Source organism: Trachemys scripta, chromosome 22 (genome assembly GCF_013100865.1).
Source record: "Trachemys scripta elegans isolate TJP31775 chromosome 22, CAS_Tse_1.0, whole genome shotgun sequence".
NCBI classification, from domain to species: domain Eukaryota; kingdom Metazoa; phylum Chordata; order Testudines; family Emydidae; genus Trachemys; species Trachemys scripta.
In genome coordinates, this window is record NC_048319.1 from 13,242,684 (window position 1) to 13,269,605 (window position 26,922).

The window sequence follows — 26,922 nt, forward strand, 5'->3', positions numbered from 1 at the left end:
TTAAAGGCGACCTCCCCATCTTTGACCTGCACTGCAAACCTCGCCCAGTTTCCCCACTCCAGCCGGAGCAGCCTACGCGGAGTTCCCAGGGAGTCTGTTCGTTGGGTCCCATAGCGTAACCGTCAGGAGCCTCTGCCTTCACGGCCCCAGAGAACGGCAGCCCGGGGCCATCTGCCCCACGGGGCATTACACTGCTTGGCAGTCGCTGTTCTCTTCCCTGCCAGGACAGCCCGGGGGAGGGCGGCTCTCTAAGGGCTCCTTGGTGGATGTGGGAGGGGCTGGAGCAGGTGCCTGCTGGAGCCTGCTATGGGCGGCTCTGTGTGGGCTCAGAGCGAGGCAGGTGGTGATACGTGGGAGGAGAAGGCAGGGGCAGCATGGGCATCTCCCTGCCTGATCCAGCCGGCAGCTGGTCTGTGGCTTGTCAGAGAGGAGCCTGGGTGCTGTGAGCCATCAGAGCTCTCCCCTGCAGAGCCGAGCAGGGCCTGCGCCCCAGAGAACAGCACTTACCGGGGGACGGCAGCCTGGCAGAGTGGGCTGCCTGCTGGTCAAGAGCCAGACCCTGCTGCATAGACTGCACGTTTCTTGGAGCAGGGAGTGCGTGTGCACGTGCAGTGTGCTCGCAGTGTGCCGTGCCCAGTAGAATCATAGAATCTCAGGGTTGGAAGGGACCTCAGGAGGTCATCTAGTCCAACCCCCTGCTCAAAGCAGGACCAATCCCCAACTAAATCCACCCAGCCAGGGCTTTGTCAAGCCTGACCTTAAAAACCTCCAATGAAGGAGATTCCACCACCCCCCTAGGGAACCCATTCCAGTGCCACAGGGCCCCAACCCCACAAGCCCTGCAGGCAGCCCAGCTGCAGCGCCCTCCTCCAGCTGGCAGCTCCACTGAGCGTCTCCAGTCCCTCACCTCTGTTCCCCCCCCCTCCCCGGCACTTGCTGTGGCGTGAAGGGGAGCTCCAGGAGCAGGGCCAAACCAGGCAGCCCAATGCGTGCGAGTCCCAGGATGTCCCCGTGCCTCCAGCCGAGCTCTCTCAGGCAAGGGGCTGTGGGAAAGGGCTCTCTGAATAGGACCAGAGCCCCCTTCCCTGAGCTCATGGGGCCGCGATGGAGCCAGCGCGGAGCAGGGCGGGTAGGAGGAGCTGAGGCCGACCCTGGCTCCTTCAGACAAAGCTCTCGTTTGTGGTGGTGACGTGCCCTGTCCCACAAACGGAGCAGCAGCAGCCGTCCTGCTTAACTCTCACATCTCTTTTTGCTCTAGGGAGGGGAGACAGCTCAGCAGGGAGCCGGCAGTGACTGTACAGGAGAACGATGCTCCTGTCCCAGGTGAGTCCTGGCTATTGGGTCTCCTCCGGGCTAGGCAGGGAGCCCCGAGGCTGAGTCCAGCCTGTCCTGCTCTGGAGACTGGGGCTGGGCAGTCTCATCCCCGCCCCGCCCAGCAGGGTAGTGACCGATTGCGTGTTGGGAATGGGCTGATGTGTCCCTCTGGTTCCTGGCACTGAGGTGTCTTCATGGCAGAAACCACCAGCATGGGTAGGAGTCGCTGGAAGTCTGGCTGTCCAGCTAAGTGGCGGGGCCAGGACTGAGTGGGGCCCTGGAAACCAATCTCCTCGCTTGTCTGGAGAGGAGGCCTCTCCAGGGCACGGCTGAAGATACGTTGGGGGTCCGAGGGGCGAGTGGCAGCTGGGGGGAGGGGGAGCCTACCCTGCCGCTCTCTGTGCTGCCCCTGTTCTGTGGCGAAGCAGAGGCCGTCAGTCTCCAAGGCTGTCGATAGGGGCCGTTCACCAGCACTGACTTCCCATAAGCGAGGCCAGGCTCTGAACAGACATTGTGGGCAGAGCTCCCAGCCAGGCCGGGCAAGCTGCTGTGTTCTGGCAGCAGCCTTGTGTAGTCTCGGGCGCTCTGATGGCCCGCGTGCGTCTCTCCCCCTGCAGCGTCCTTTGCTCTCGAGCCCCTGCAGAAGGGCGCGCTGCTCTCTGGCGGTGCTGCCTGCAGCTCTGAGGTCAGCAGCATGGACGTCCCCATCTTCATAAGCCATCTCTGGAGCACTGAGCCACACCCAGGCAGTCAGACTCCGTGTTTCCAACCCCCTGCCCCAGCAAAGTCCCTCCTGCAGCCCTCAAAGCAGCTTGAGTGTCCAGGGTTGCTCCACCTTACCCCAGCCTCTCCCACTTCAGATCCCCAGGAGCCTGCTGAGGAGAGTGGCCACCTCGCAGCCAGAGCCAGCGAGGAGGATGGGTAAGCTGCTGCCATGTGCTCCCTGGGCTAGCTGGGGAAGGGAGCTGTGTCTAGGCACGGCTATGGCGCTGTGCAGACAGAACAGGGCCCTGCCCAGAGGCAGTCCTGAGCGAGCCTGGGGAGAAGCCACATGGCAGAGGGCTGGCAGGGGGAGGGGGCGATGGGAAATAGCTGGGTTTAAGAAGAGCTCTGATACCAAAGAGGAGGGCTCTCGGCAGGGGGTGAGCGCCTGGGGCCGCGATGGAGCCAGTGCGGAGCAGGGCAGGTAGGAGGAGCTGAGGGTGAAGCTCTCGTGTGTGGTGGTGAAGTGCCCGTGAGCCCTCCCATGCTGGCTGGGGACGATGAGCTGCTGGCACCTGTCTGCTCCGATGGCAGCGCTGACTCCGCTGCTCCAAGCTCTCGCTGCGGTTCTTCCCGGTTGCAGGTACAGCCCAGACGCCAAAATCGTGCGCTTTGTGAAGGCCAAGAGCATCGGGCTGCGGCTGGCTGGTGGCAATGACGTGGGCATCTTTGTGGCAGGCGTGCAGGAGGGGAGCCCCGCGGCCGGCCAGGGGATCAAAGAGGGGGACCAGGTTCTGCAGGTACCACTGCAAACGAGGGGGCAGGGGAGGGAGAGTCTGGAATGAAAGTGCTGCTGCATCCCGACCCTCCCTGCGCAAAGGGGGGGTCCTCGTCCAGTGCGGCTCTTTCTTGGAAAGTAGCTGAGCCCAGGAAGTGCAGGGGAGCCCAAAATCCTGGGATTGTTTCCTGGCTCAGCTCCCTATGGGCTGGGACGTCCTGTGACCATCTCTAGCCTCCCAAACCCCCTGACTCCCAGCAGCCCTGCACCCCCGCTAAGGGGCCTCGTCCTGGGTGGAGAGTCTCCCACGAATGGAGTGCCAGGAGCCACCCTGCTGGAAGCTAATCCTGGGAGACGACCTTGGAAATGTTCTCCCAACCTCTAGTCTAGCCCAGCCCCGGCCAGGAGCGTTCGTCTCCTGCTGTGAGCACTTCCAGGGGCTCGCCCAGGAGCGGTCACACCCTCTGGCCGTCCTGCAGTGCGAAAGTGCCACCCGCTGCATGTCTAGAATACGCGGCGCACGTCCGTGCTCTTCCCCGAGGCATCCGGGCCCCCCGCTCTCCTTGAAGCATCCCCGGGTTAGTGTGCAGCGGCCGCCATCTCAGCTGGCAGCCCAGGGCTTGAACCGGGGAGCTCCCAGAGCTAAAAACACAAGCCCCTACAACTGGCGCGATGGAGCCTTGGCCCTGCAACGGCTCCTCCTCTGTGGGTTGGCCTAGAGGGTGACCCAGAACACAAATTACATAGGCTCCACCCTCTCCCTCTAGCACCTTCCAGGCAGGGATCTCCAGACACGTCCCTCTGAACCCCCTCGTGCGGTCAGTGTGACCGACAGGGAATCGTAAGCACCAAGGTCACGGAGCTGGGAATCCTCACTCTGGGCCTCCGCTCCGGCCACTAGCCCTGCACTAGCCTGGCCCTGCGGTGCCTGAGCGCCGTCCCCGTGCAGGCCCTTCCCCTGGCCGTGTGCTGCTCCCGCCCAGGTATGGACGGGGGACGCCGGCGCTAAGGCCCATTCTTCTCTGGCAGGTGAACGATACCAGCTTCCAGAGCCTGACGCGAGAGGACGCCGTGCAGTACCTGCTGTCCCTGCCGCCGGGCGAGGAGGTCGTTCTGCTGACCCAGGGCAAGCAGGACAGTAAGTGACCAACTGGCCTCCAGTCTGCGGCTGCAGGGTGCTGGGGCTCGGGTGTTAAGGGGCTGGTCCTTGCCTATGTCTGAGCTGCCAATGGGCACCCACGTCTGTCCCTTGGGAGCCCGTCGTTATTCTGCCCACACATTTCCTCCCCTTTCCCCTGGGAAGCTGGGCAAGAGACGAGACCAGCCTGGGACTTCCCGGAACTCGAGCTCCCCTGGAGTGCCCATGATCCCAGTTGTGCTGGACGGGCCCAGGCACATCCCCTGTTGCACTGAGCGCAGGTGGGTGGGAGTTAACCCAGCCCTCGACTGCATCCCAGAGAAACCCTCAGGTGCTGCAACACCCGCTCCAAACTCTACACCGCAAGCCACCATGCCAGGGACGCTACATCAGTGCCAGCCTCCAGTGCAGATGGGCTGCACCAGCGTCCTACAGGACGGGCACCCGTGTGACACCAGGACAGCCATCTGGACCGAGGGGTGGGGCTGGTGTCGCTACACTCACACCGGTAGGGAGACCCAAAGGGAAGCCACATGTCCCTGTGGCAGATCGCTGTCTTGGGTTGAATCCAGGCCTGGGATCTAGTCCAGGCTCTTGATGCCCGATCTCTCTACAGGGTCCCACTCCCCCATCTAGCCTGTACCTCCCAACCAGAGCTGCCTCCTGCTTCGTCCAGCCACTCACTTTTGTTTCCAACGTGACCTATGTTGGGGTTGCTGCCCTGCACGCTCCTGCTCCCCGACATTCATTCATGGTGGGGGGCATCCGTCCCACCCACTGCTCTGGGCTCTGCCCGTCTCCCTGGACGCTGAGCTCACGCTCCCAGAGTTTCCATGGTTGCGAAGGGTCCATCTTCCTTCCAGCTCGGTTGTGTTGCTGATTGCTCCCGGTTTTCATGAGCCACGCTGGGGGACTCTGTTCCCTCTACGCAGACGGTCCCTTGTTCTCCACAGGGGTTTTGAGACCTGGGCAGTAAAAGGTGCTGCACAAATGCAGCCGGCCCATCTCTTCTCCATCTTCCCTGTGTGCTGGCCCTCAAATGCCCCCTCCTCTCATGGCCCCCTCGCCCTGACGGGCCCTGTCTTGGCCTTCCCAGTCTACAGGAAGATGCTCAAGTCCAACGTGGGGGACTCGTTCCACATCCGCACGCACTTCGACTTCGAGAAGGACGCTCCCTCTGGGCTGAGCTTCACGCGGGGCGAGGTCTTCCACGTGCTGGACACCATGTACCGCGGCAAGCTGGGCAGCTGGCTGGCCGTGCGCATGGGCAGGGACCTGCAGGAACTGGACAAGGGAATCATCCCCAACAGGAGCAGGTAGGGCAGGCCGGGGGGGCCGGGCCCTTGGCACGAGTCTCAGAGCGGGGGCACTGAGCCCTGGGAGCTGGGGCTGAGCTAAGGGCACCGGAGCCACTAAGGGAGTGTGGGGGGACGTCCTCCAGTGTGGATTGCAATAACCTCCCCACTCCCGGCACCTGCAGCCGAGAGCCCATTGAGGGGCCCATGACGCTCCCATGGCGGGCAGTCGTCAATCCAGCTTTCTGCCCTGGGCAGCGACAGAGCAGCAGGGCCAGCAGGCAGGGCCTGGGCAGGTGGCTGCTATGGGGCCAAGAACCCGCCAGCCCCACATATGCTGTCCTGAGCTGCTCTGCCTCAGAGCCATGCCGGCCACCCACCCTACTGCGGAGGGAGGCCCGTGATCCTCTGGGCAGAGAGAGGAAGCTCTGTCCCTGCATGACTTCCTTGGAGGAAGCATGGTCCAGTGGTAGCCCTGGGAATCTTGGCTCTGCCACCAAGTGGCCATGTGTCTGGAGGCCAAGTCACGTTCCAGCTCTCGGCCTCAGTTTACCCAGCTGTGAAACGGGGATAATGGTTTCTTCCTGGGAGGCAGTAGGGGTTGTTTGTAGGGCAGCCTGATGCCCTAGGCTTGATGGGGCTGCGGCACAGCACCCTCCTGCCACGCCTGCAAGGTTAGAAGGGGCAGGACTTGCGCCCTAGCACTGCTGGGCCATTGCTCCTGTCGTGCCGAGGCGGAAATCCAGTGAACCAGGCCGTGTGCCCTGCAAGGAAATGCACCCTGGGTCTCGCTGCACGGGGCTCTGCGGCTTAGAGTGTCTCTCTGCCCCCGGCACGGCTCCTGGGATAACCATACTGAGCGCTCGCAGTGTCTGCTGCTCGCCAGCCCCTCCCATCGGCAAAGGGGGGCACCGAGGGAGGAGGTGAGTTGGTATCGGCCCCTGGAGGGGATCCCTGGTCGCGGTGCTGGAAACGCTCGCCAGCACTGGACCGTGGGGCACACTGGCTGTGCCGAAGCAGGGACAGTGAGGTGGTTGGTTCGGGGGCGCCCCAAGATGCTTTGGGGCTCTCGATGCTGACACTGCCTCCCCCTCTGGTGCAGGGCTGAGCAGTTCGCCAGCTTGGAGTCTGTCCTGAAGGCCACCTCCGTCGCCAGCTCCTCCGGGGCCCGGGCCGAGTTCTGGAAGCTGCGGGGCCTGCGGGGGGCCAAGAAGAACCTGCGGAAGAGCCGCGAGGACCTGTCGGCTCTCACCAAGCAGGGCCACTATCCACCCTACGAGAGGGTGGTGCTGCGGGAAGGTGGGCGTGGCCGCCAGCCCGGGGCTGGTCCAGGGGAGCGGTGCTGGGGGCGGGAGCGATTGGCCTGTGCCCTGGCCCAGGAGGCTGGCTGCTGCTGGCCTGTCCATGTGAGGGGGGCCCTGCACTCCCTGGCGGCCCACTGGGCTGGGCTGTCCCCTGGGAGGTGTTGCCCCAGGCCCTGCCCATGCAGGGGCAGCTGCTTTGCACGCCTGCTCTCTGCTGAGATGGGGGGTCCCCTGCCTGGAGTGCGCTTGGGGCCTGCTCCTCACCGTGCCTTGCCCTTTGCAATGGCCGGGGCGCAGGGGGTATCTTCGTGGGAACTCCCCCTCGGCCAGACAAACAGGCTGGGAAGCTTCCTCAAAAGCCAAGCTGAGCTGCCTGACTCTGCGCCTAGGGATGAGGCTGCCGATTCTTCCTGCCCCGGCTAACCGAGGGCCATCGCTCGCCCCGAGGGCGTTCCAGTCAGCCCCGCCGGAGCCGGGCCCCTCCCACAGGCTGAGGCCTGGCAGCCTAGGCAGGGATCCCGTGGAAGCAGCAGTGGCACTGGCGGTAGCGGGGAGCACGCTGGGCTGACCCTGCAGGCTGGCTAGGAGGCTGCAGCCGTGGCGAATGCTGAGAAGCTGGACACTCCCACGGCTTGAGGCCTCTGGCGTCTCTGGTCCTGCCGCTCGCAGCCATCCCCTGGGCCCAGCTACGCCCAGCCTGGGGGGCAGAGGGCCCGTCCCCGCCCGTTACAGGTCGCGGTGGCACAGGGGCCGGGGGCCTGCCCGAGGCCTGCAGCGTTTCAGTCAGATCTCATGTCCCACGTGGTGCCCGGCTCGCTGAACTCTCCTCTCCCCGCAGCCAGCTTCAGGCGGCCAGTGGTGATCCTGGGGCCCATCTCGGACATCGCCATGGAGAAGCTGAGCACGGAGCTGCCTGACGAGTTTGAAATCGCCCGTAAGCGCAGCCGGGAGCGTCCGACGGGCCCTGTCCTGGGATATTCCGTGGGGATTGCAGGGCTCCCCTGCGCTGCCAGCTTACGGAGCGGGTACTCTGGGCTAGAGCTGGCGGGACCCACGTGCCCTGCTGAAGTGTTCCCTCAGCCGTGGCTAATGCTGAGAGCCTCCCGCAGTCCAGGGGCCCTTTCAGGGATGTGGCCCTGATCCCAGTTGCTTCCTTATCCTGGGCCTCCACATTTCCCATGCGCAGTCTGTCTGTCTGTCTGTCTGTCCGTCCCTTCCCCGCCCCCATCTGCCCGCTGCTTTGCATCTTCACCTGCCCAGACCGCTGGCGGCTTCCTCCTGAGCTAGACGGGTCACGAGCCCCCTCTGCCCCCCCTGCAATGACCTGGGGCCCCTCTCTGCCTGCCCCCCATCTGTACACACCCCCCTGCAATGCCCTGGGGCCCCTCTCTGCCCCCCCTCCATCCGTGCACACCCCCTGCAATGCCCTGGGGCCCCTCTCTGCACCACCCCCCCATCCGTGCACACCCCCTGCAATGCCCTGGGGCCCCTCATGCCATTTCCCACAATCAGTGGGTCCGGCTTAGAGACACTCTCACTGTCTCCCTTGCCGTGTTGTGCTTGTTCCCCAGAGAGTGTGGGCCGCGACGGGGGGTCGGCCAAGGTCATCAAACTGGACTCGGTGCGGCAGATCGCTGAGAAGGTGAGGGCCCGCAGGGCAGGGATAGCAAGGGATGCTCAGCCCACGCTGGCTGCCTCCTGACCAGCATGTTACCCCTGTCCACGGGGCGAGAGGTTGGGTGTCTTGCCTGAGGGAGTGTGGGGCCTGCCGTGTCTGCCCGGGAAGTGCGTGCGTGTGTGTGTGTGGGGGGGGGATGGGGGGGGAACGAGGCCAGGCAGTGGGGATCCCCCTGCTAAGGGGGCGGGGGGCCCAGAGAGCTGTATTCCAGTGCTCATGGCAGTGGATGGCCCAGCCCCTCCCGGCTGGTGTTCCGGGGCGGGGGAACCCCGCCGTAGATTTCCCTTCCTGCCCCCACGATCCTCCCCCAGCATCCCACCCAGCCCCTCTCCTGCTCCGCAGGACAAGCACGCGCTGCTGGACATCACGCCATCTGCCGTGGAGCGGCTCAACTACGTGCAGTACTACCCGGTGGTGGTGTTCTGCGAGCCCGACAGCCGGCAGGGCATCAAGGCCATGCGCCAGTGGCTCGCCCCCGACTCCAAGAAGAGCTCCCGCCGCCTCTATGCGCAGGCTGTCAAGATGAAGAAGAACTACAGCTACCTCTTCACGGCCACCATCAGCCTCGGCGGAAGCACCGACCCCTGGTACCAGAGCCTCAAGGAGATCATCCGCACCCAGCAGGCCCGGCCTATCTGGACAGCGGAGGAGCAGGTACCCATAGAGGCCTTCTCGCTCCTCTAGGCCCCCTGCCTTTCTCAGGTCTCTCCTGTACCCCCTCCTGCCTGGCCTGACTGAAACGGGGCATCCCCTGGGCGTGGCCCAATGCCTGCTGCCAGAGAACTGCCAGGGCGCTGGGATTGAAGTCTGCCTGACTAATTCCCTGTGCTGTCAGACATGGCTCTGATCCCAACTCCCAGGCCAGCCGGGGCAGCCCCTTGGGCACTGGGGGAGTGAGGGGGGATGTGCTCCAGAATTACATGGAGGGGCTCCCATAGCACCCTGCTCCTCTGCAAGGCAGCTGAGGTACAGGGCCAGGGGGAGACCGGTGCCGAGGGGCCAGTGCAGATGCCGCCTCGGGCAGCACCTCGAGTCACTGTGGGCCCCATTGGGCCTGTTGCCAGGTGACCCCCGTTCCTCTCCCTGCAGATGGACGCCTCCCCAGAGGAGGGCCTGGACCTGCTGAACCAGCAGCGTGCCACCAGCACGGGGGACCTGACCTGCGACAGCCGTGCCAACAGCGACTACGAGGACACGGATGGCGAGGGGGGGGCCTACACGGACAACGAGCTGGAGGATGACTATGCCCAGCCAGCCCTGGCCCGGTCCTCAGAGCCAGTAGAGCCCGGCGAGCCCCAGAACCCAGACGAGCGCGTGGCGGTCTCTCTGGCCTACGCCCCCCCACGGGTGAGCAGGGCGCCAGGCAGTGCAGGGGTCAGACCTGGCTGGTGGCTTCTGGGGAAGGAGGCAAGAGGTCTTTGCCCTGGTCGCAGAGGGCATCGCTAACCCCCATCAGAATGGGCACCAAAGGGTCCTGTTGTGAGCAGCCTCCACAGCGCCAGGGCAGCTGAATTCCCCTCTTCAAAGCCCAGGGTGAGGTGGGCGGGGGCGCCCGTTCCAGGGGTAGCTGGGGGTGCTCTCCCTGGGGCAGGCCAGCCGGGCCAGTGGGCTTGAGGGCTGGTGCTGCCTCTCTGCCCGTGGAGCCCCTCCCAGGGCAGTGCCTGGGGCTGCAGCGCCCCCATCTGGAGCACTCGGCTCTGCAGCCTCTAACAACTTCCTTCTGATTGCAATAGGATGGAGACCAGCAGCCTCAGGGCCAGTGGAGACAGGATTACAGCAGCATCAGGTACCAGCAGCCAGCGGGCGTGACATGGGCAGTGAGTGGGGTGGGGGGTGAATCACCTGCTCGGAGCAGCCTTCCTGCCAGGACTAGGGTTGCCAACTTTCTACGGGGGGGGGGAAGGGCTCCGGCTGGGGGTGCAGGCTCTGGTGTGGGGCCAGGGATGAGGGATTTTTGGTGCAGGAGAGTTGCTCTGGGCTGGGACTGAGGGGTTCGGAGGGTGGGAGGGGGATGAGGGGTTTGGGGTGCAGGAGGGGACTTCAGGCTGGGACTGAGGGGTTTGGAGGACAGAAAGGGATATGGGTTGAGGGCTGGGGGGTGGGGATGGGACTGAGGGGTTCAGAGGGCAAGACGGGGATCAGGGCAGGGGGTTGGGGCATGGGAGGGGGGTCAGGGGTGCAGGCTCTGGGTGGCAGCTCCTGGAAGCGGTGGCATGTCCCCTCTCCTGCTCCTATGTGGAGGTGCGGCCAGGTGTCTCTGTGCACTGCCCCGTCTGCAGGTGCTGCCCCCGCTGCTCCCACTGGCCATGATTCCCAGCCAATGGGAGCTGCAGCACCAGGGCTTGGGGCGGGGGCAGCATGCAGAGCCGGAGTGGGGACATGCGGCGCCTGGAAACAGCAGCCCGGAGACACAGCAGGCAGGGAGCCTGCCTTAGCCCCGTTGTGCTGCCAACCAGACTTTTAACGACCTGGTCAGCGGTGCTGACCGGAGCCGCACTGTCCCTTTTTGACCAGGCATTCTGGTTGAAAACTGGACACCTGGCAGCCCTTGCCAGGACACTGGGTCTGTGGCTGCAGCCTGAAATCCAGTTGTGAGGGGGTTAATGCAAGTCACTGGATTCCTTTCACCTTCCCATCCTCCTGGCCTGCCCTGCAAGGGTCTGTGGGCTCCGCACATGCTCAGGGGCAGGGAGGGGAATGTCAGCCAGGGCCCGTTTTGCACCCAAACCAGCCATGGCCTGTGGGCTACTGTGAGCTCTTCAGCCCAGAGCCTGGCTGCGCACGCTGCCCCTCCGGTTTGAGCGTCAGCCCACGGCCAAGGAGACCTTCTGCATGGCAGGGCCTCTTGCAGCAAGAGGGGGTTTCACCCCCCTCTTGGTGCCAGGCTGACCCTGTGTCTGAGCCGCAGTCAGGTTCAGCCGAAGCAAAGTGCCCCGGGAGCGGGGGGAGGACTGGCTGGGGGGTGGCTCCTCCTGCCCTGGTTTTGAGGGGATGGCACACCCTTGGGCAGCGGTGCCTGGCTCTGCAGATGAGGCCGCAGGGCCCCGGGAGAGCAGGATGAACTGGGTGCTGGGAGAAATCCTCACCAGGCCCGAGGAGCCTGGGCGGGGGAGTTGTGCAGCTGGCGTCCCTTCTCCCGCTCCCCAGCCAGGGCTTGACATGGCCTTTTGCTGCCCTGCAGGGAGTACGAACACAGCGCTCTGAAAAAGAAGTTCACCCAGGCCCGGGCCTACGACTCGGATGAGGATGAAGGCTACGACTGGGGCCCAGCTACGGACCTGTAGCCACAACGGCTTCCAGGATTCCTCATCCTACACCACCAAGCTGCCTTCTGGGAAGGGCCTGCCACCCTGCATCGTCCCCTTCCCGCCCGGGGCCAGCAAGGGGACCCCTCCGGCCCCTCTCACGCGGGGTCAGCGCCCGCCAGCACGCACCCCTCTCCAGAGCAGGGCTGTTCGATTTTAATCTTCCTAACCACAAGGCTCCCTGCAGCGTGCGGCTGGCTAGCGAGCAGCCGGCGTGAGCGGTTCTCCTGGGCTTACAGCCGCTGCACACGTCCTAGACTTTAACTCGCCTCCGAGTCTCTGTAGGCAGAGCCCAGGTCTCAGGCCTGTCACAGCTGCCTGCAGTGACGCCAACGTGCCAGCGGCCATGGCACGTGCAGCTCTGCCAGTGTGATTCATCGGGCAGGACTCCCTGGGTGGGGCTGTAAATAGCCCGGCCTTTCTTTGTAATAAAGGAATCCTTTTCACTAGCCCCTGCTGGCTCTGTATTGCCCCCAAGGGGGCGCACTGAAGGCGGGCGACTTGTCTCTGTTCCAAGCCTCAGTGCAGGGGCTGGGGAATGAAGCGCAGGGCAGCCGTGAGGAAGCATGCACTGCTGCCCAGCTGCGTGTGCTCTGCAGAGGAGGCAGCAGCGTCTCTGTGCTCTTGCCTGACTGCGCGGGAGCCGAGGCTGCAGGCCCATCTGCCCCCCTCCTGCTCCGTGCACTGAGTGTGGCAGCTGGCTTTCCTCATCAGCCTTCCCAGCTGGGCGATGGCGCCATCTCCACCCCGTTCTTGCACAACTGTGCACATACAGGCCCGACAGCTGGTCCTAAAAGCCCAGCCTGAGATGGTGCATGCCAGGGAGCGGCACTCACTAAACACAGCGTCTGTCAGAGCCAGACGCCCCCACAGAGCTCCTAGCTTAGCCATGGAGGACGCAGCAGGGTCCAGCCGCGGCCCTGGCTCCCAGCTCATGCTTGGCCTCAGGCATGGCCCCAGGGCGCTAGGCCCTTCCTGCTGGGAAGCCCAGGGTGAGCCCTCGAGCCAGTAGCCCCCTCGCTTCCCTTCCATTGGCATCCGCACCAAGTGCTGTTCTCCTGGGGCACCAACCACAGCTGCGCCCATGGGTTTCACACAGCATGACAGGCAGGCAGGTGGCAAGACTGGGGTCCCCCATGCGGCGTGTGGGGGGAGGGGCTGGATACAGAACAGCCTCCTAACACAATACAGTTCATTAGGCTAGGATCTGGCATGGGGCTGCTGGCGGCCTCATGAACCCTGACCCCAGGGCACCCTCCATCTGAGTCTGGAGCTAGGGCTGATGGACACCGTGAGCAGCTGCTCACCCTCCCACAGGAAGTGGGGAATCAGCCGGCGGTCCCAAGAGCAGGTCCCAGGACCCCGTATGCCTGCAGTGAAGTTCTTCCCGTGCAGGAGGTCGGGTGCCTGGCATTTCACTTACCCAGTCAGTCCTAGACACGCCACAAACAGCCTTTATTCTTACATCAGCCAGCAGTACAGGTTAAAAATCACAGCCCCAGGGTTTCCTACAGCCCACGGAGCACCGGGGCTCTGACTTAATCCAGGAGAGACAAGGGGGGCGAGACGACTTGTTACTGGACCAACTTCTCTACAGACATTGGTCCAACCTCCCCCACTTTGTCTCTCATGCTGGTACCACCACTGCGATTAACTTCATACACACAGCCTTCCGCAGGGCTAGCCTGACACGCCAGCCCTGCCCATGGGAAAGGCCCAGGGCAGAGGCTCCAGCAGCCGGGCGGGGTCGCAGAGAGCCCCTTTCTCCCGTGTTCCCCCACCCAACGCACTGGGTGGCCAGGCCTCTGCTGCCTGCTCCAGCCCGACATTCCCCCACGCCCAGCGCTAGGCCTGAGCCAGGTCATGCTGCTCCTGCAGCTTCTCTTGACTTTCTGCAGAACGAGGGTGCAGCTGACCCCTCCCCACCCCGGGGCCAGCTGGCAGACACTGGCCAGAGGCCAGTTCGCAAGCATGGATCTGGCTCTCATGCCCAGCCCTGATCCCAGGCACTGCGGGAGGGGGGTTACAAACAGCATTAACAAGGCAGGTCTAAGAGGGGCTTTGTCCATCTGGGCAGCACCCTCCCCTCAGCCGGAGCTGGTGTTACACTTGGAATCATGGGGGGTTTGCTGGGCCCTCTCAGGCCGCTGCCAGGACAAGAGGGAGGGAGCAGCCATGGCTAGGCCAGTCGCCCTTGCTCTGTGTGGCAGACTCAGCTGGGATTCAGCAGACACAAGGCGGGATCTTCCACCTGCAGGCAGCGAGGAGGGGCACAGGGCTCCCTTTGATGCACTTGTGTTCTCCAGGGCCCACCCCATCAAGGCCCCTGATCCGCACTGCGCGGGGCAACCCGGCGACTCCGGCAGCGGAACAGGTGAGTGAGCCGAGGCCCAGGAGAGGAGCCAAGGAGCTTAGGTCCCTGTCTCTAAGCCCCCTCGTGTGGTGAGGCCAGGCACAGTACATCCAGAAAAGGCCAAAGGGGTCCCTGCATGAAACAAGAAAAGCGGCGGGATCTGGCCCCCAGCAGGCCCCGAGGGACCTGGAGACGCAGCTGCTGCCCCAGGCCAGGGCCCCAAAGCCAGGCAGCTGGAGCATGTGCAGAGCCACAGATGGGTAAATGTGAACTCCGCCCTTCAGAGGAAGATGGGCTGCTCCTGGCCTGTCAGTAACCGGTAGGTGGAGGCCGGCATGGTCTTGATATGCACCTAGAGAGATAGGGAATGAATCACATGGGAGAACTCCATTCCCACTTGGGCTCAGAGCCCTGCAGACCTCACTCATCTGCCCCAGCCTCCCTGGGCCTGGGAGAAGGACCCAGGGAAAACGTTTCATGATGAAGCATGGTCTAGAGATACTAAGGCACTTTATATGTCCGTGTACTGGCTGCAAGAGAGTTACTTCTCCCCCATCTGCTGAAATGCAGCTGCCTCTGGGGCGGAGCTGAGCTGCTGGTTTTAACAGGGTTAAATAATGCAGGTTAGGGCAGGATGTGAAGTTTCTTGCCCAGGCTAAGGGCGAACTTGAAGGCCTGACAAAAAGACCAACAGTTCTTAGCAGAACCCTGAACCTGCTCAGGCCTGCAAGGGAGCTCAGGCCAGCTGGCTGGGATTCCCACACTAACCTGCCAGCTGCCCCAGGGCTCAGGGACGGGCTAGGGTAAATAGCCATCACTTTGCCACCCCTATTGCAGCCTCCAAAGCCGCCCAGTAGCCTGTCGCTTTGGAGAGAGAGAGCGAGAGCGCGAGCTCCTCCGAGACCTGTACACCACCTGGGGTGTTAGTTCAGTGCCAGCGAATCCGAGTCACCATTTCCTACAGCACCTGCAATTCCAGAGGGGGCTGCACTGCCCTGCCCTGTGGGGGAGAAGAGGGCAGCTGGTCCCTCCCTAAGAAAGCATTTGCAGCCCAGGGCATCGAAGATCGGCCCCTGCTTGAGGCTCCGGGTGCAGGAACAGAAGGGGCAGGGGGAGCAGGAGAACAGGCCCTGCAGCGCAGCAGGCAGAAGAGATGTGCTGCTCAGCAGTGTGACGAGGGAGCTCCTCCCCAGCAGAGATCGCAGCTTGCAAAGCAGGACTGGGAGTTGAGATGAGCACCCAGGAAATTGGGGGCTGGGGAGAGTTGGCCCATGTCAGACCCCCCTAATCATAGGGCAGAGGTCTCAGGGTGGGAGTCAGCCCTCCTCCCCCAACAGGGCAGGGGTCTGTCCCACACCAGCCTCCCCAGCTGAGGCAGGGGGCTCAGAGTGGGGTCTGCCCTATGCCAGCCCCCACAATGGGGCAGAGGGCCCTGCTGCGCTCCTGGCCTCAGCCTGGCTCACCTCGCTGACGGCCTGCGTGAGGATCTGGATGATCTTCTCGTGTGGCGTGGCCACCACGCTCTGCCCGTTGATCTCGATGATGCGATGGCCCACGCGGATGCCGCCTCTCTCCGCTATCCCCCCTCGCATCAGGCTGCAGATCTGAATGGCAGGGGGCACCAGTGAGAGCAGGCCAGGCCCCGCCCCCAGCATGCCATCCTCCACTGCCTCCACAAGCAGAGCAAATCTCGCCTGCCCAGAGAGCCTGAGAAACCCACCCCTGGGCCTACCCCTCCCTGCACACTGCACTCGCCAGCCATCGCCCCAGCCACAGCGCCCCCTATTGCTCACTCCGCACCACGTTCCCGCACCCTTCTGCGCCCTGGCAGGACTGGCCCTGGAGGCAGCAGGGCCGGGCCCCCAGAGACATGGCTCCGAGCAGGAGAGTACCAGGGAGCTGGGACCCAGGACAGGCCGTGGTCACTGGGGTCCTGGCATGGGGAGGTCACCCTGGCAGCTGGTGCTGGTGGGGGAGGGCGAAAGGAGACAGTCTGCGGGCGCTGGGGTAACAGGCCCAGGCCTCGCTGCTCACCCCCCCACTCCCTACACTCGGCGCTGACGATGCCCCACACGGGACCAGCCCCATCGCTGCCCATTCTCTCACTCCTGGGACTTGACGCCCACCGGGGCCACACGCCTGCCGCTCCTCAGGCAGCTGGAGGTTCTCCCCTAGCTCGAGCGGAGCCGGCTGGCGACCCCGGAGCACAAGGGCCCGAGTTCTCGCCCCAAGTGCGGCGTCTGTGCTGGCCAGAGGGCACCTGGCCCTCCCCCCGCCCCCCTTCAGGGCTCCCGCCACTCACAATGCCATCCTCCACGCAGAAGCCCAGCGGGTACTTGGAGTCGGGCCGGCGGACGATCGCCGTGGTGACGGGCGGGCAGTGGACGATGCTCAGCGTCACCTCGGTCTGCGATTTCAGGTCCTGCCGGGGGCGGGCGGGGGGAGGGGCTCATTAGCGCCACAGGGGCTATCAGGATCGGCCCGGCCGCAGGGGGGAGACGTGGGGCAGGTTTACGCCCACTGGGCCCACGATGCCCTCGGGGCCGTGCGGGGGGAAGGGAGGGCAGATCTGAACATGGCTCACTGTGCTCAGAACGCCTTACATGGGGTGAGTGTAATTACCACCCCCCTTTTACAGGGGGGAAACCAAGGCACAGTCTTGCCCAAGGTTACACTGCAGGTCAGGAAAAAGAACCCAGGAATCCAAGTCCAGCTTGCCCTGCTCGACCCTCTAGGCCATGCTGCCCTTTGGGCTTGCCCGTGTTCTGCTCGGACACCTCCCAGAGGAAGCGTCTCATAGAATGCCCCCCAACACCTGAGCCTGGAGCTGCTCCTCTCAGGGCCAGGGCACGGCTTGAGTCCCTCCTGCAGAGAGATCCGAGCAGGACACTGGGAGCCAGGACTCCTGGGTTCCCTGCTGGCAGACTCTTGCAGGCTTAAGTCTGGAAGGTCTCACTGTACCCAAGGGGGCTCCTGGGCCCAGCCCGCATCCCAGCAGTGCAGGCTCCACCCCCAGCTCACACGTCCCTCAACACTGGGGGCCAAGGGCTGAGCCCTCTGAGGGAAAGGGGGCGGCTATCACGGACTGAGGGGCCCAGGAACTGGGCACAGGTCCCCCGATCCCCCTCCACCCCCTCCCCATTGCCACCATCCCCCCCACCCTCCACTGCCCCCTGACCCCCAAAGCCCCCTCATCATCATGTCCCACCATTCCCCCAATCCCCATTGTCCCCCCAGCCCCACTGCCCCACCATCCCCATCACCTCCTCCCCAGCCACCATACCCATCTCCTCCCACCTCCCCTTGCCCCCTTTCCACTGTCCCCCAATCCCCATCACCCCCTCCACAGCCACCCCTCTCCACTGTCTCCTCCCACCCCCTCCCCAGTCACCCATCCCATTGTCCTCCCTTCCCCCCACCATCTCCCCTGCCGCTCCTCACCCCTCCAGCACCCCCTCCCCACTGTCCCCCCAACCCCCTCTCCAGTCACCCATCCCACTGTCCTCCCTTCCCCCCGCCCATCTCCCCTGCCGCTCCTCACCCGGATGATGCTCTGGCAGGTGCTGAGGGGCAGCCCCACCAGGCTCGTCCCGTTGACGGACATGAGCCGGTCCCCGATGCTCAGCTCCCCGCACTTCTCCGCGGGGCCCCCATGCATGAGGTTGGCGACGACCACGGTGGGCAGGATGGAGCCCCAGCCCGACTCCACCACAGCGACGCCCAGGATCTCCCCCTTCTGCTTGCGGATGCAGACCTGCAGGCCGGGCAGAGCATGGGGCCCACTGAGCTGCGGAGCGGGCCCAGGGGCCCTCGGGGCTGGTGACCGTGCGGCCAGGAGCTCGGGCTGCAGCAGGCACCAAGAGGACTGGGTGATGCAGCTACTCCAGACCTGGGTCCCAGAGGGTGCAGTGCTGCACTGGTACTGAGCGGGAGGCTGTAGGGAGCGGGGCACTGGCCCCACGGGAGCCCCTGGCTACTCCAGGCTCAGCTCCCCCAGCACGGCACTGGCAGGTCGCAACACAGGAGGCTCCCAACAAACACCAGCAGGAGGCACTGCAGGGAGCCAAGCATCGCATCCCATCCCACCCCCCGCGGGCAGCTCTTACTTCCTTGCAGTTCTCCTGCTTGGAGAAGTGGGCCAGGTCGCCGTTGTGCAGCTCCTGGCTCTCCAGGGCGCGGCTGTCCTGACTGGGGGAGAGCTGGCTCGGGTCGATGCCGCTGGCCTGCAGCAACTGCTGGTAAGCCACGCTGAAGGCCTGCCCAATGGCCTGGGCAATCACCTGAGCCTGCAGGAGGAAGTGCCCCGAGGTTACCCTGGCAGGGGGGCGCCTGTGGGTACAGGGCTCCACCCTCCAACGCACCCAGCACCCAGGAGCCTGGGCAGTGCCAGGGGGTCAAAGCCACCCATCTGCCATCCTGTCAGCCTGTCAGGGCACAGCCAAACCCTGCTATGGCAGCTGCAGAGAACCTGGGATGTATTGCGGGGTGGGGCGGAGCCAGACACTTCCAACCCCCTCTATGGAGAGATACCCCCACCCCTCTCCCCTCCCCCACCCAGGCGGGGCCCCCTCTACAGCACAGACACCCCCAGGCCTCTCCCCTCCCCCCCAGCCCTGGCATTCCCTACAGTACAGAGGACCCCCTCCCCCCAGCACTCTTTACTGTCTCCGAGCTGGACCCAAGGCGGCTGGAGATGGGGGTGAGCGAGCTCCCAGCCCCACAGGCACAAGGCCCAGCACAACGGCAGGGAGAGGTGCAACTGAACCGCCTCAAGGAACAGCACCACCTGGAGGCCAAGCTGAGAACCCCCAGCTCGTGACACCTACTGGGCTTCGGGTAGGACTGGGACCTGGAGCCTGTGTAAAGCCCCCGAGTGACGCTCTGCCCCCTGCCCTGCCCGCTGGGCTCAGACTCACGTCAGCCGAATGGAAGACGTGGCAGATCATCTTGTAGAGCCGCTTCTCCCCCGAGGTGTCCGCCCGCCGCGGCAGCTTCCTGCGCGCCATCAGCACGACGACGCTGCCGACGTCCGCGATGTAGGAGATGGTCTGGAGCGGATGGTCCATCATGGCCTCCTGGGGGGAGGGGCATGAGAAATTCAGGGGTCATCTACCCCCTAGCCCTGGTGGCCTCGGTGGACAGCTGGAGTGCCAGCAGGATTACGGGAGCACAGGCTCCAAGCCGGGGAGCCTGTTAACCGAGAGGAGGGAAGGGATCTTAGCGGGGCTCAGGTGACGATTTCACTCAAACACCGGCCACACAGTTGGGAGAACACCCCTCGGAGTTACAGGTTGGATTCCTGAGCCACTCCTGTGGGTCCTGCAAGGAGACCTCCAGCAAAGGCAGCGGAGACCTGACTGCACAGGCCGAGGTTATGAAGGAGAACACGAATCCTCCTCGGCCTTCTCTATCCACCCAGTGAAACTGCTGCGGAACCCTGCCTGGACACTCAGGCGTATATTGACATAATCCATCAATAGAAACCAGGTTTAGATTAGTTGAGGAGCATGCCCGCAGGGCTGTGTACCAGCACAGCTCTGAACCTAGAGGAGGCCTAAGGCATAGGCACCGACCCCGTGGGTGCTCTGGAAAAAAATGGCCCCCCAATCAGCGCCTCCCCCTCCCTCCCAGCACCTCCCACCTGCGGCGATCAGCTGTTCCACCACATGCAGGAGGCAAAGAGGAAGAGGAAGAGGGAAGAGGCAGGGGCTTGGGGGAAGGGGTGAAGTGGGGACGGGGCCTGGGGCAGAGCTGGGGGTCAGGCACCCCCTGGCACCTTAGAAAGTTGGCGCCTCTGGCCTAAGGGACGCACAAAACCAATTGGTTTTCCCTTTACATGTAAACTTTTAACTGCTGCTGGGTCCACCCCAGAGGTGGCTGCATTTTGGCAGCAGCTGTGTGATTCCCACTGACGCCAGTGGATCCTCCAGGAGGAAAGGCCTCTTTATCCGGGTGGGATCACAACCCCAGGACACCTACACCACGTGCAGTCGACAGGGATTCACACTTAGCCTAAGGCCTGTTTCCTGCACGGGCCAAGTGCCCTGATCCGGGGTGGAGGGGGCGGGGTGCAGAGAAGACGACGTCCCAAGGGGGGGGGGAGGATTCTAACAGGAACAAGCCCAGTTCTCCTAGCACAGGTAATGACCCCCCGTAACGACATCATTTCATACACACCTGCGAGTCGGCCGTCAGGACCTTGATCCTCTGGGTGGAGACAAACAGATCCACCTCGGTCATGGGCTGGGACTCCCCGTCCGGCGCCTGCAGCACGGTAAGGACAAAGCACCCATGTGTGTGGTCACAGTAGCCCCAGGGCAGAGGTTCAAACATAAGTGATCTCTCTCCTCCCATCCCTCTCCACTCTCTGACAAACAGAGGGACTTGGAGCCAGGACTCCTGGGTTCTATTCTCAGCTCTGCCCTGACTTTCTCTGTGACCAGGGGTGAGTCACCGCCCCTGTCTGTGCCTCCGTTTCTCCTCAAGGAGCAATGGGTCCCCATGAACATGCAGTCTGGGGTGCTGGGATGGGCGATGGGTTACTAGTTCACAGCCCATTGGAATGCCAGAGCTGGCTAGCAGCAGCTAACATAACGGATTGGGTTTGCCCTGCCTTCCTCTACCCGATCTCTGGGCAACTCCTGTCCAGAGCAACCCTCAGTGAGCACTTTACAGACAGCCCACGCAGGAGGAATGGATCAGCCTCTTTTTACAGGTGGGGAAACTGAGGCACAGAGAAGCCATGCCTGGCCTAGTGTCACCCAGTGGAAGGGGTGGGACTGGAACTCAGGTCTCCTGACTCCCTGGCCTGTGCTCTGACCATGGCTTCCTCCCTCTCGTCTCTCTGCATCCCACTGCTGGAACCCTGCTCGAATGAACCCTTCCCCCACCCAGCCTAGCGAGCGGGAGCTCGGCTTCCAGCTGCAGCCGGACCCAGGAGTGACCTGCTTTCGCTGCTCTTCACACCTGCTCCCTGCAGCCTACAGGTCTGAGTATAAACAGAGCTACACACCTCGGGGAAGTCAGCAGCACCCACTTCTGGAGTGGGGCCCCAGGAAAGGGGGGTGTCCTACTTTCACCCCCTGGTCAAAGCCCAACTGCTAGCTGCAATGGCAGGGGTGGGTGAGAACCTGATGCAAACACAGGCATCCGCTCATGACAGGCTCAGCTTTGTCCCGCTGCACCCGGTCCAGAGCAGCCGAGGGAACAGACAAGATCCTGCCCTCGGGGCCCACACTTCCCTCGACCTGCTGCCAGGCCAGGCCAGCCCAGTGAGCCCAGGAGCCGCCTGCGACAGGCGGGGAGGGCAGAGGAGGATGCATGCTGTGCTCTGGGCAGGAGAGGGCACCTCCTCGGCTGCATTGATGGGGGCACCGTGGCTGGGCAGTCCCAGACAGCTGGGCTTTGGCTCCTGGCGGGTGAAAACCAACTAGTGCCAGGGGCTCATCTCGACGGGACCAGCGCGCACTGCCTAGCGACCGCCCGGCTCCCCCGGCGCCTTCACCCACCTTTATCCTGTCCACGGCCTCCTGGGCCTGCGCCATGCGGACGCTGGTGGGGGGGTTCCTCTCCGAGACCAGCTGTGTGGAGCCCAGATACTTTGCTCCGAAGATCACTCCGTCCAGGAGATCCTCCGGCTCACAGGGGCCTGCCACTGAGAAGCCAGGGGAAGGTGTCAGCAAAGGCAGGGCCTCCCCGCTCCTCCCCTCCCTGCAATGCTCATGGCCCTGGCTGGAGCCAGGCTCAGCTGCTGCTGACTGCGGGTGGAGGGAGGGCAGGGAGGAGGCATGGCCTCTCTTAGCAGCCTTTTATCCTGGGGGCCAGTTACCCCATGCCTCAGCAGGGCGTGATTCCCATCTCGCTCTCCCCAGCTGAGCCCCAGCGTTCCTGCAATGCCCCTCAGCGTGAGTGAGATCAGCCCAGGCACGGTGCCCCCTGCTTCACGGACCTGAACTCCCCCTGGGAAGAAACCCAACGCGTGCCACTCTGCTTGGGTGGCAGCCTCTGCGGAGCAGGGAGAAGCTCCCCCTCCCACAGAGACGTGCATCCAGCCAGGCCCAGCACCTGGCCAGGTCTGGCGGGTGGCTGGGCCGAAGCAGCAGCAGGCATCACCAGAACTGGCTTTTCAATCCCAGTTTTCACACCCCTCCCAAGGCAGCTCTCCATGACACCCCACCTTTGAGCTCCCTGCAGGCACTGCCCCAGCTCCCTTGGGGGTAGCTGCAGGGGAGATGGATGCATCCCCAGCTGGGTATCCTGCCAAGCCCCCATGGTATCTCCTTGTCCTGCATGTGCTGTTGGGAGGCGCCACGTTGGCAGCCCCAGAGGCTGAGGGCACCGACAGTGGCTGGGCAAGCGCCCTCTCCACCCCCCCGCCACACACACACACGCCCGAGCCCTGAGCTGGAGCGACCCCTTCCTTGTGCAAAAAGGGAGTGCAGCCTCCTCGACCTCCCTGCTGCGGCTGTCCTGGGGCACCCATCAGACAGCCGCAAGAAGGTTTACGCAGTGTGGGGACCCGACTGAGACCCCCCAAACTCATTTCACATGGGCCACAACAGGTCACTTGTGACTAGAGCAGGATTCGAACCAGGGTCCTCATGCTGGCCCCTCTCCCAGGACTTGGCAGCCAGAAAGCCTTCCTCCCATGAGCCAGGGCAGCGAAAGACACACACACACCCCTTCATAAATCCCCTGGGCCGGCCTGCCGAGCACTAACCACACAGCATCCGGGAGAGGCTGCCACCCACACTAAGGCCCACGAGCTGGTGGTCAGAGCCAGCGATGGGGAGGCAGGACGCCTGAGTTCTATCCCTGTTACAAGCGGACGAGTCACTCACCCTCTTTGAAGGCCGGATAGGCCGCCCGGGATTCTTTAACCTACAAAGCAACCACGAGATCAGTGAGTGTCAGCAGCCAGGGGGCCGCAGAAGCCGGGATACCGGCCGGCCACCTCCATGGGCACAAGAGCGAACTAACCCCCTGGCAGCAGCCAAAGGGGAACCGAGAGCAGCAGCAGGACAACGCCAAAGGGCTCCGTGCTCTGGGCAGGGGGTGCAAGGGAGCAGAGGAAGGGGCAGGCCAGGGAGGCTGAGGTCAGTGGGCAGCTGCTGCCAGGGTGGAGGCCTCTGGGTTAGCTCAGCGGCCTGGGGATAGGCCAGAGCCAAGTGACCCCAGCGGGGAGGGGGAACAGGTCAAGTTGCTGGGGAGCCTGGGTAGGGGATGTTCTGGCTGCAGGGTAGCAACGGGTGTCAGCAGCCCCTCGACCTGCTGGCTGCCCTCAGGAACGCCTCCCCCATACCCTAGACATTGCAGGAAGCCAGGGGCAGCTGCTCTCCACATCCTACTCCCCTTCCCCCCACCATGGGGGCAGCCGGCAGCGACTCTTGTGCCAAGGGTTGACCCCCAACCGCCCCGCATAGCCATTGTCACGGGATCTGTCAGAGCGCTCAGCTCCAGGCCTGGCATCCAGAGGTTGCTAATCCCAGGTCCCCCATGGCAAGGTGGCCCAGAGCCCAACCCCACCCCAGGGTGCCCGGGGCCAGCACACCCCCAGCCAGCATGCAAAGCACTCACAGCCGTGCTCCTGGGGGTGGGCTGCTCCAGGCCCTGGCTGGGAGGAGGGGACATGGCCACCCACACAGGCTCTGGGGAGCTGTCCCGACTGCCCGGGGACACGCAGGCAGAGTCTCCCTCATGGGCTCCCCCTTTCCGATACCACCGGCCAGAGCCTTCTGCCTGCGAGCTGCCTGGCTGCGAAGCGGCCTCCTCTGCCTGCTGGGCCGCCGGGCTCTCCTGGCTCTGCAGGACCTCCCCGTCACTCCCGGCCAGGACGTCTGACCTGGCGAGGGGGGTCTCCTCACTGGCCTCTGCAGGGAGCCCCCCCTCGTGGTGCAGAAGGCTTAGCAAGTCCTCCCGGTCAGCCTCTGCAAAGAGCAGGCCGTGGCTCTCCCGGCTCCTCTGGGAGCAGGCGGAGGGCTGAGCGTGGCAGGACGGCATTGCCAGGCCTCTCCCCATGGCGACATGCAGCAGGCAGGGAGGGCACTCGCCCGGCAGGCCCCGGCAGCAGCCAAAGGCCGGTTGGTGGGGAAGCGCCGCGTCTCCCCCAAAAGGGCCAGCGCCACAGTCCGACGCCAGCAGCGGGTCGTCCTCCGAGGCAGGCGAGTCGTCGCGGAAGCTGGGGCTAAGGGTCTGGAGCTGGGCGAGGAGGCCCTGGATCTCCAACTGGTCGTCCTCCTCCAAGCTCTCGGCCCACTCCTCCCCTCTCAGGTGGGCCTCGGGCTCCTCATCCAGGTCCATGCAAACCAGGTCACTCTGCTCCGGGCTAGCCAGGACTCTGGGACAACCCACCCCGCGGTGGGCTCCCTCTGGGTTCCCTTTCCAGTCAGCATCACTCCCAGGTACTGCAGCATCCTCACAGCCTTCCATCCCCGCTCCCAGGTCCTTGCAAGCGTCATCACACGTTTCCCCAGCTGCCCGGAGGGCTGAGTCCAGAGCAGCTGGAGAGCTGGGGGTCTGCAGGCCCCCCAGGGCACTTTCGGGGACAGTCGGCTCTGCAATGGCTGCACCGAGACACAGTTCAGCCTCAGCGGCAGAGGGGTTAAGGTCGGCACGCAGGGCACTGAAGGGGGATCCAGGCTGCCGCAGGCCGTGCAGGCTTTGTTCACAGGCTGTTGGCATGGCCAGTCTTGGCAAGGCCCCTTCCTCCAGGTCCATGGCTGGAGGCTCCAGGAGCTCCCCGGGAAGGCTGTGGCTGCCAAAGCCAGGTTCTGGGCGTGCGTCGGTTTGGAAGTCCATGCCGTTGTCCATCATGGTCGCTCCTGCTCAGGTGGGGAAGAAGAAACTCGCCCTACACTGAGAACAGAAGGAGAGAGGTATTCGAGGTTAGAAATGGGCAGGACTGAAAGGAAGAGCAGAGACAACGTCATAGACCAGATCCTCAGCAGAGCTGCCCTGAGTCAGGCCTGCGGAGGATCCAGCCCCAGATCTTCTGGATGGAAGTAAGCAGCAGAGGCCGGGCAAGGCTGAATTCACGAAGGCAACTGCTAAGCTGTTCCTGCCACTGAAACACGTAAGGAGCAGCCGTGTGGAGCCTCACATGCCACGGACCTCAGGCCCAGGTCCTCCGCCGCAGGGAGGAATTGAAATCAAGGGGCGTAAGGTGCTGGCCAGCGCACAGACTACGCTGGGGAAGTCTGCAAACCCACATCAGTCTCTCTGATGCGCTGCTGATGGCTATTGACCCTGGGAGCCCAAACTGATTATTTGAGAGGTGCTGAGCCCCCTCGGTTCCCGCTCCGAGTTGTGGGCACTCGGCACTTCTGAAAATCGGCCCCCTTCCAGGTTTCGCAAGTTGGGCACCCAAAGCCAGTAGCCACTTGTGAGAACTGTGCCCGAAGGGACTTACCCAAGGCCAGGCAGTGACTCAGTGGCAGAGCCAGGAACAGACCCCAGGAGTCCTGACTCCCAGTCTGGTGCCCTGGGACCACATTAACAATTCTAGCTTTAGTCCCTCTCCAAACATTTCCACTGTCTAACCTGAAGAGGGTGGGCGCTTCCTTGCCTGCAATGGGGCTCAACCCCCTCTCTTGGTACCACGGCAGGGAATCCAGCCCCAGGGTTAGTGCAGGAGACTCATAAAAAACTACTTCTGAGGAGCTATTGTGTTCACCTCTGCTGGGCCGCATTACCCAGAATCAGCTGCTTTCCCCTGGAGGGCAGGGATCCACAGATGTACACTGGAAGCACCCTCAGATCCCAGCAGGACAAGGCTGGAGGTCACCATGCACAGATCAGTGGCTGCTTCCTGGGTCTCTGCCAGCAGCTGTGCTGAGAATGCTGAATCCCCCCGCTGCTTCCTCTCTGTCTGATCCGGGAAGTAGAAATGTCACAGCCCCCTAGCACCCCACACGCCCCCTCACACCGAAGTGCAAACAAGGAGGCCTCAGTCTGCGTTCACCGGTGTACATCAAGAGCGAATCCACTGAAGTCCATGGACCGACTCCTGAATCACTGGGAGCAGAATCTGGCCCCACAACCACAATTTAGCCTTAGAAAATTATACTGCCCCCAAACAAGGTGGTTTCATTAGATTGGTGAGTAAAACCAATTAGCTAGGCCCTGATTTTGCAATCAGACCCCTCCAGGCTTCCACCCCCAGGGGCTGCCAGGGCACAGACTTCGCTGCAGCTCCACTGGGACGCAGGGGGGCCGATTGCAGGACCAGACTCACAAAGGTGGGCAACTAACTCTTGCGTCTGGGCTAGTAAGTTCAAAGCAACGTTGCCCACTTTTTGAAGATGCCTGGAGCACCATGACTAGTGACCCACATCTCACAGGAGTCACCACTGAATAAACAGACCAGATCCCCTCATTCGGGGCCAAGCCCTTCATGGCTTGGCTCCTTCTCCCCAGCCCCAACTTATGCATCAAACTTATTTCTAAAGAACTTGCTTTGAATCCCTCTTTCCTCGCTGCATCAGACAGGGCTGAAGGCCAGGAAGGGAATCCCCCAGATACATCTTTCAGTTAGGAAATGACCCAGAAGCAGGAGGTGTATCAGGCACAAACCTCCCTGCCTCTCTGCACACATCTGCCTTGCAGAGGAAACTTACTTCCAAGAAAGTTTCACCAACTCCTACAGAAGCAGCAATGCAGGAAACCGGGGTTAGTTAACCCTTTGTGTGCTGGAATCTCCGCAGGCCGAGGCGCTCTCCTCTTGCAGGCAGCTGCCCTTGATGTGGCTGTTGAGTTAAATTTCACTTACCCCTGAGCCTCTCTTTCCCCCCTTCCATCTTCCTGTTGCTCGTCTCCTCCACTGAGCATGCGCAGGCCCCGGAGGCTGCTGGGGGATGTAGTTTTGGGCTGGCAGCGGCGCTCTGAGCACGTGGGGCGCTGCTGGGGGATGTAGTTTGGAAGCGCAGTTCCCAGGCCCAGCCCTGCAGTGTCCTGGGCCGGGCTCTGCAAAGCGGCTGCTGCGGGGCCAGTCCGGAGGAACCGGTGCATTCAGCGAGAGAAGAGATTTGCCCTTAGACCGGGGTTCTCAAACTGGGGGT

The 26,922-nt window shown here is 63.5% G+C and overlaps 2 protein-coding genes across 4 annotated transcripts in view; one reads left to right on the forward strand and one right to left on the reverse strand.

The window, feature by feature from the left end:
* TJP3 (tight junction protein 3) overlaps positions 1-11,966 on the forward strand; it is a 45,155-nt gene extending 33,189 nt beyond the window's left edge. For both annotated transcript variants that reach the window (XM_034755482.1, XM_034755483.1), the window contains exons 9-20: positions 1,259-1,323; positions 2,175-2,235; positions 2,660-2,816; positions 3,824-3,932; positions 5,029-5,248; positions 6,330-6,526; positions 7,370-7,465; positions 8,103-8,173; positions 8,552-8,863; positions 9,299-9,556; positions 9,943-9,995; positions 11,391-11,966. In XM_034755482.1, the coding sequence (XP_034611373.1) occupies positions 1,259-1,323; positions 2,175-2,235; positions 2,660-2,816; positions 3,824-3,932; positions 5,029-5,248; positions 6,330-6,526; positions 7,370-7,465; positions 8,103-8,173; positions 8,552-8,863; positions 9,299-9,556; positions 9,943-9,995; positions 11,391-11,493 (1,702 nt within the window). In that variant the 3' untranslated portion in view covers positions 11,494-11,966. The remainder of the gene's footprint in view (positions 1-1,258; positions 1,324-2,174; positions 2,236-2,659; positions 2,817-3,823; positions 3,933-5,028; positions 5,249-6,329; positions 6,527-7,369; positions 7,466-8,102; positions 8,174-8,551; positions 8,864-9,298; positions 9,557-9,942; positions 9,996-11,390) is intronic.
* Positions 11,967-12,948: 982 nt separating this feature from the next.
* Positions 12,949-26,682, reverse strand: APBA3 (amyloid beta precursor protein binding family A member 3). 2 transcript variants are annotated; one of them, XM_034755432.1, is made up of 11 exons: positions 26,634-26,682; positions 23,444-24,721; positions 22,708-22,747; positions 21,376-21,521; positions 20,045-20,131; positions 18,784-18,942; positions 17,974-18,153; positions 17,409-17,621; positions 16,170-16,289; positions 15,331-15,471; positions 12,949-14,219 (listed from the first exon to the last, which is right to left on the reverse strand). In XM_034755432.1, the coding sequence occupies exons 2-11, from the start codon at positions 24,677-24,679 to the stop codon at positions 14,148-14,150; spliced, it is 2,394 nt and encodes a 797-aa protein (XP_034611323.1). In that variant the 5' UTR covers positions 24,680-24,721; positions 26,634-26,682; the 3' UTR covers positions 12,949-14,147. The 2 variants fall into 2 exon arrangements, with proteins under 2 accessions (XP_034611323.1, XP_034611322.1); XM_034755431.1 differs by having other exon boundaries at positions 26,482-26,677.
* Positions 26,683-26,922: the final 240 nt, after the last annotated feature.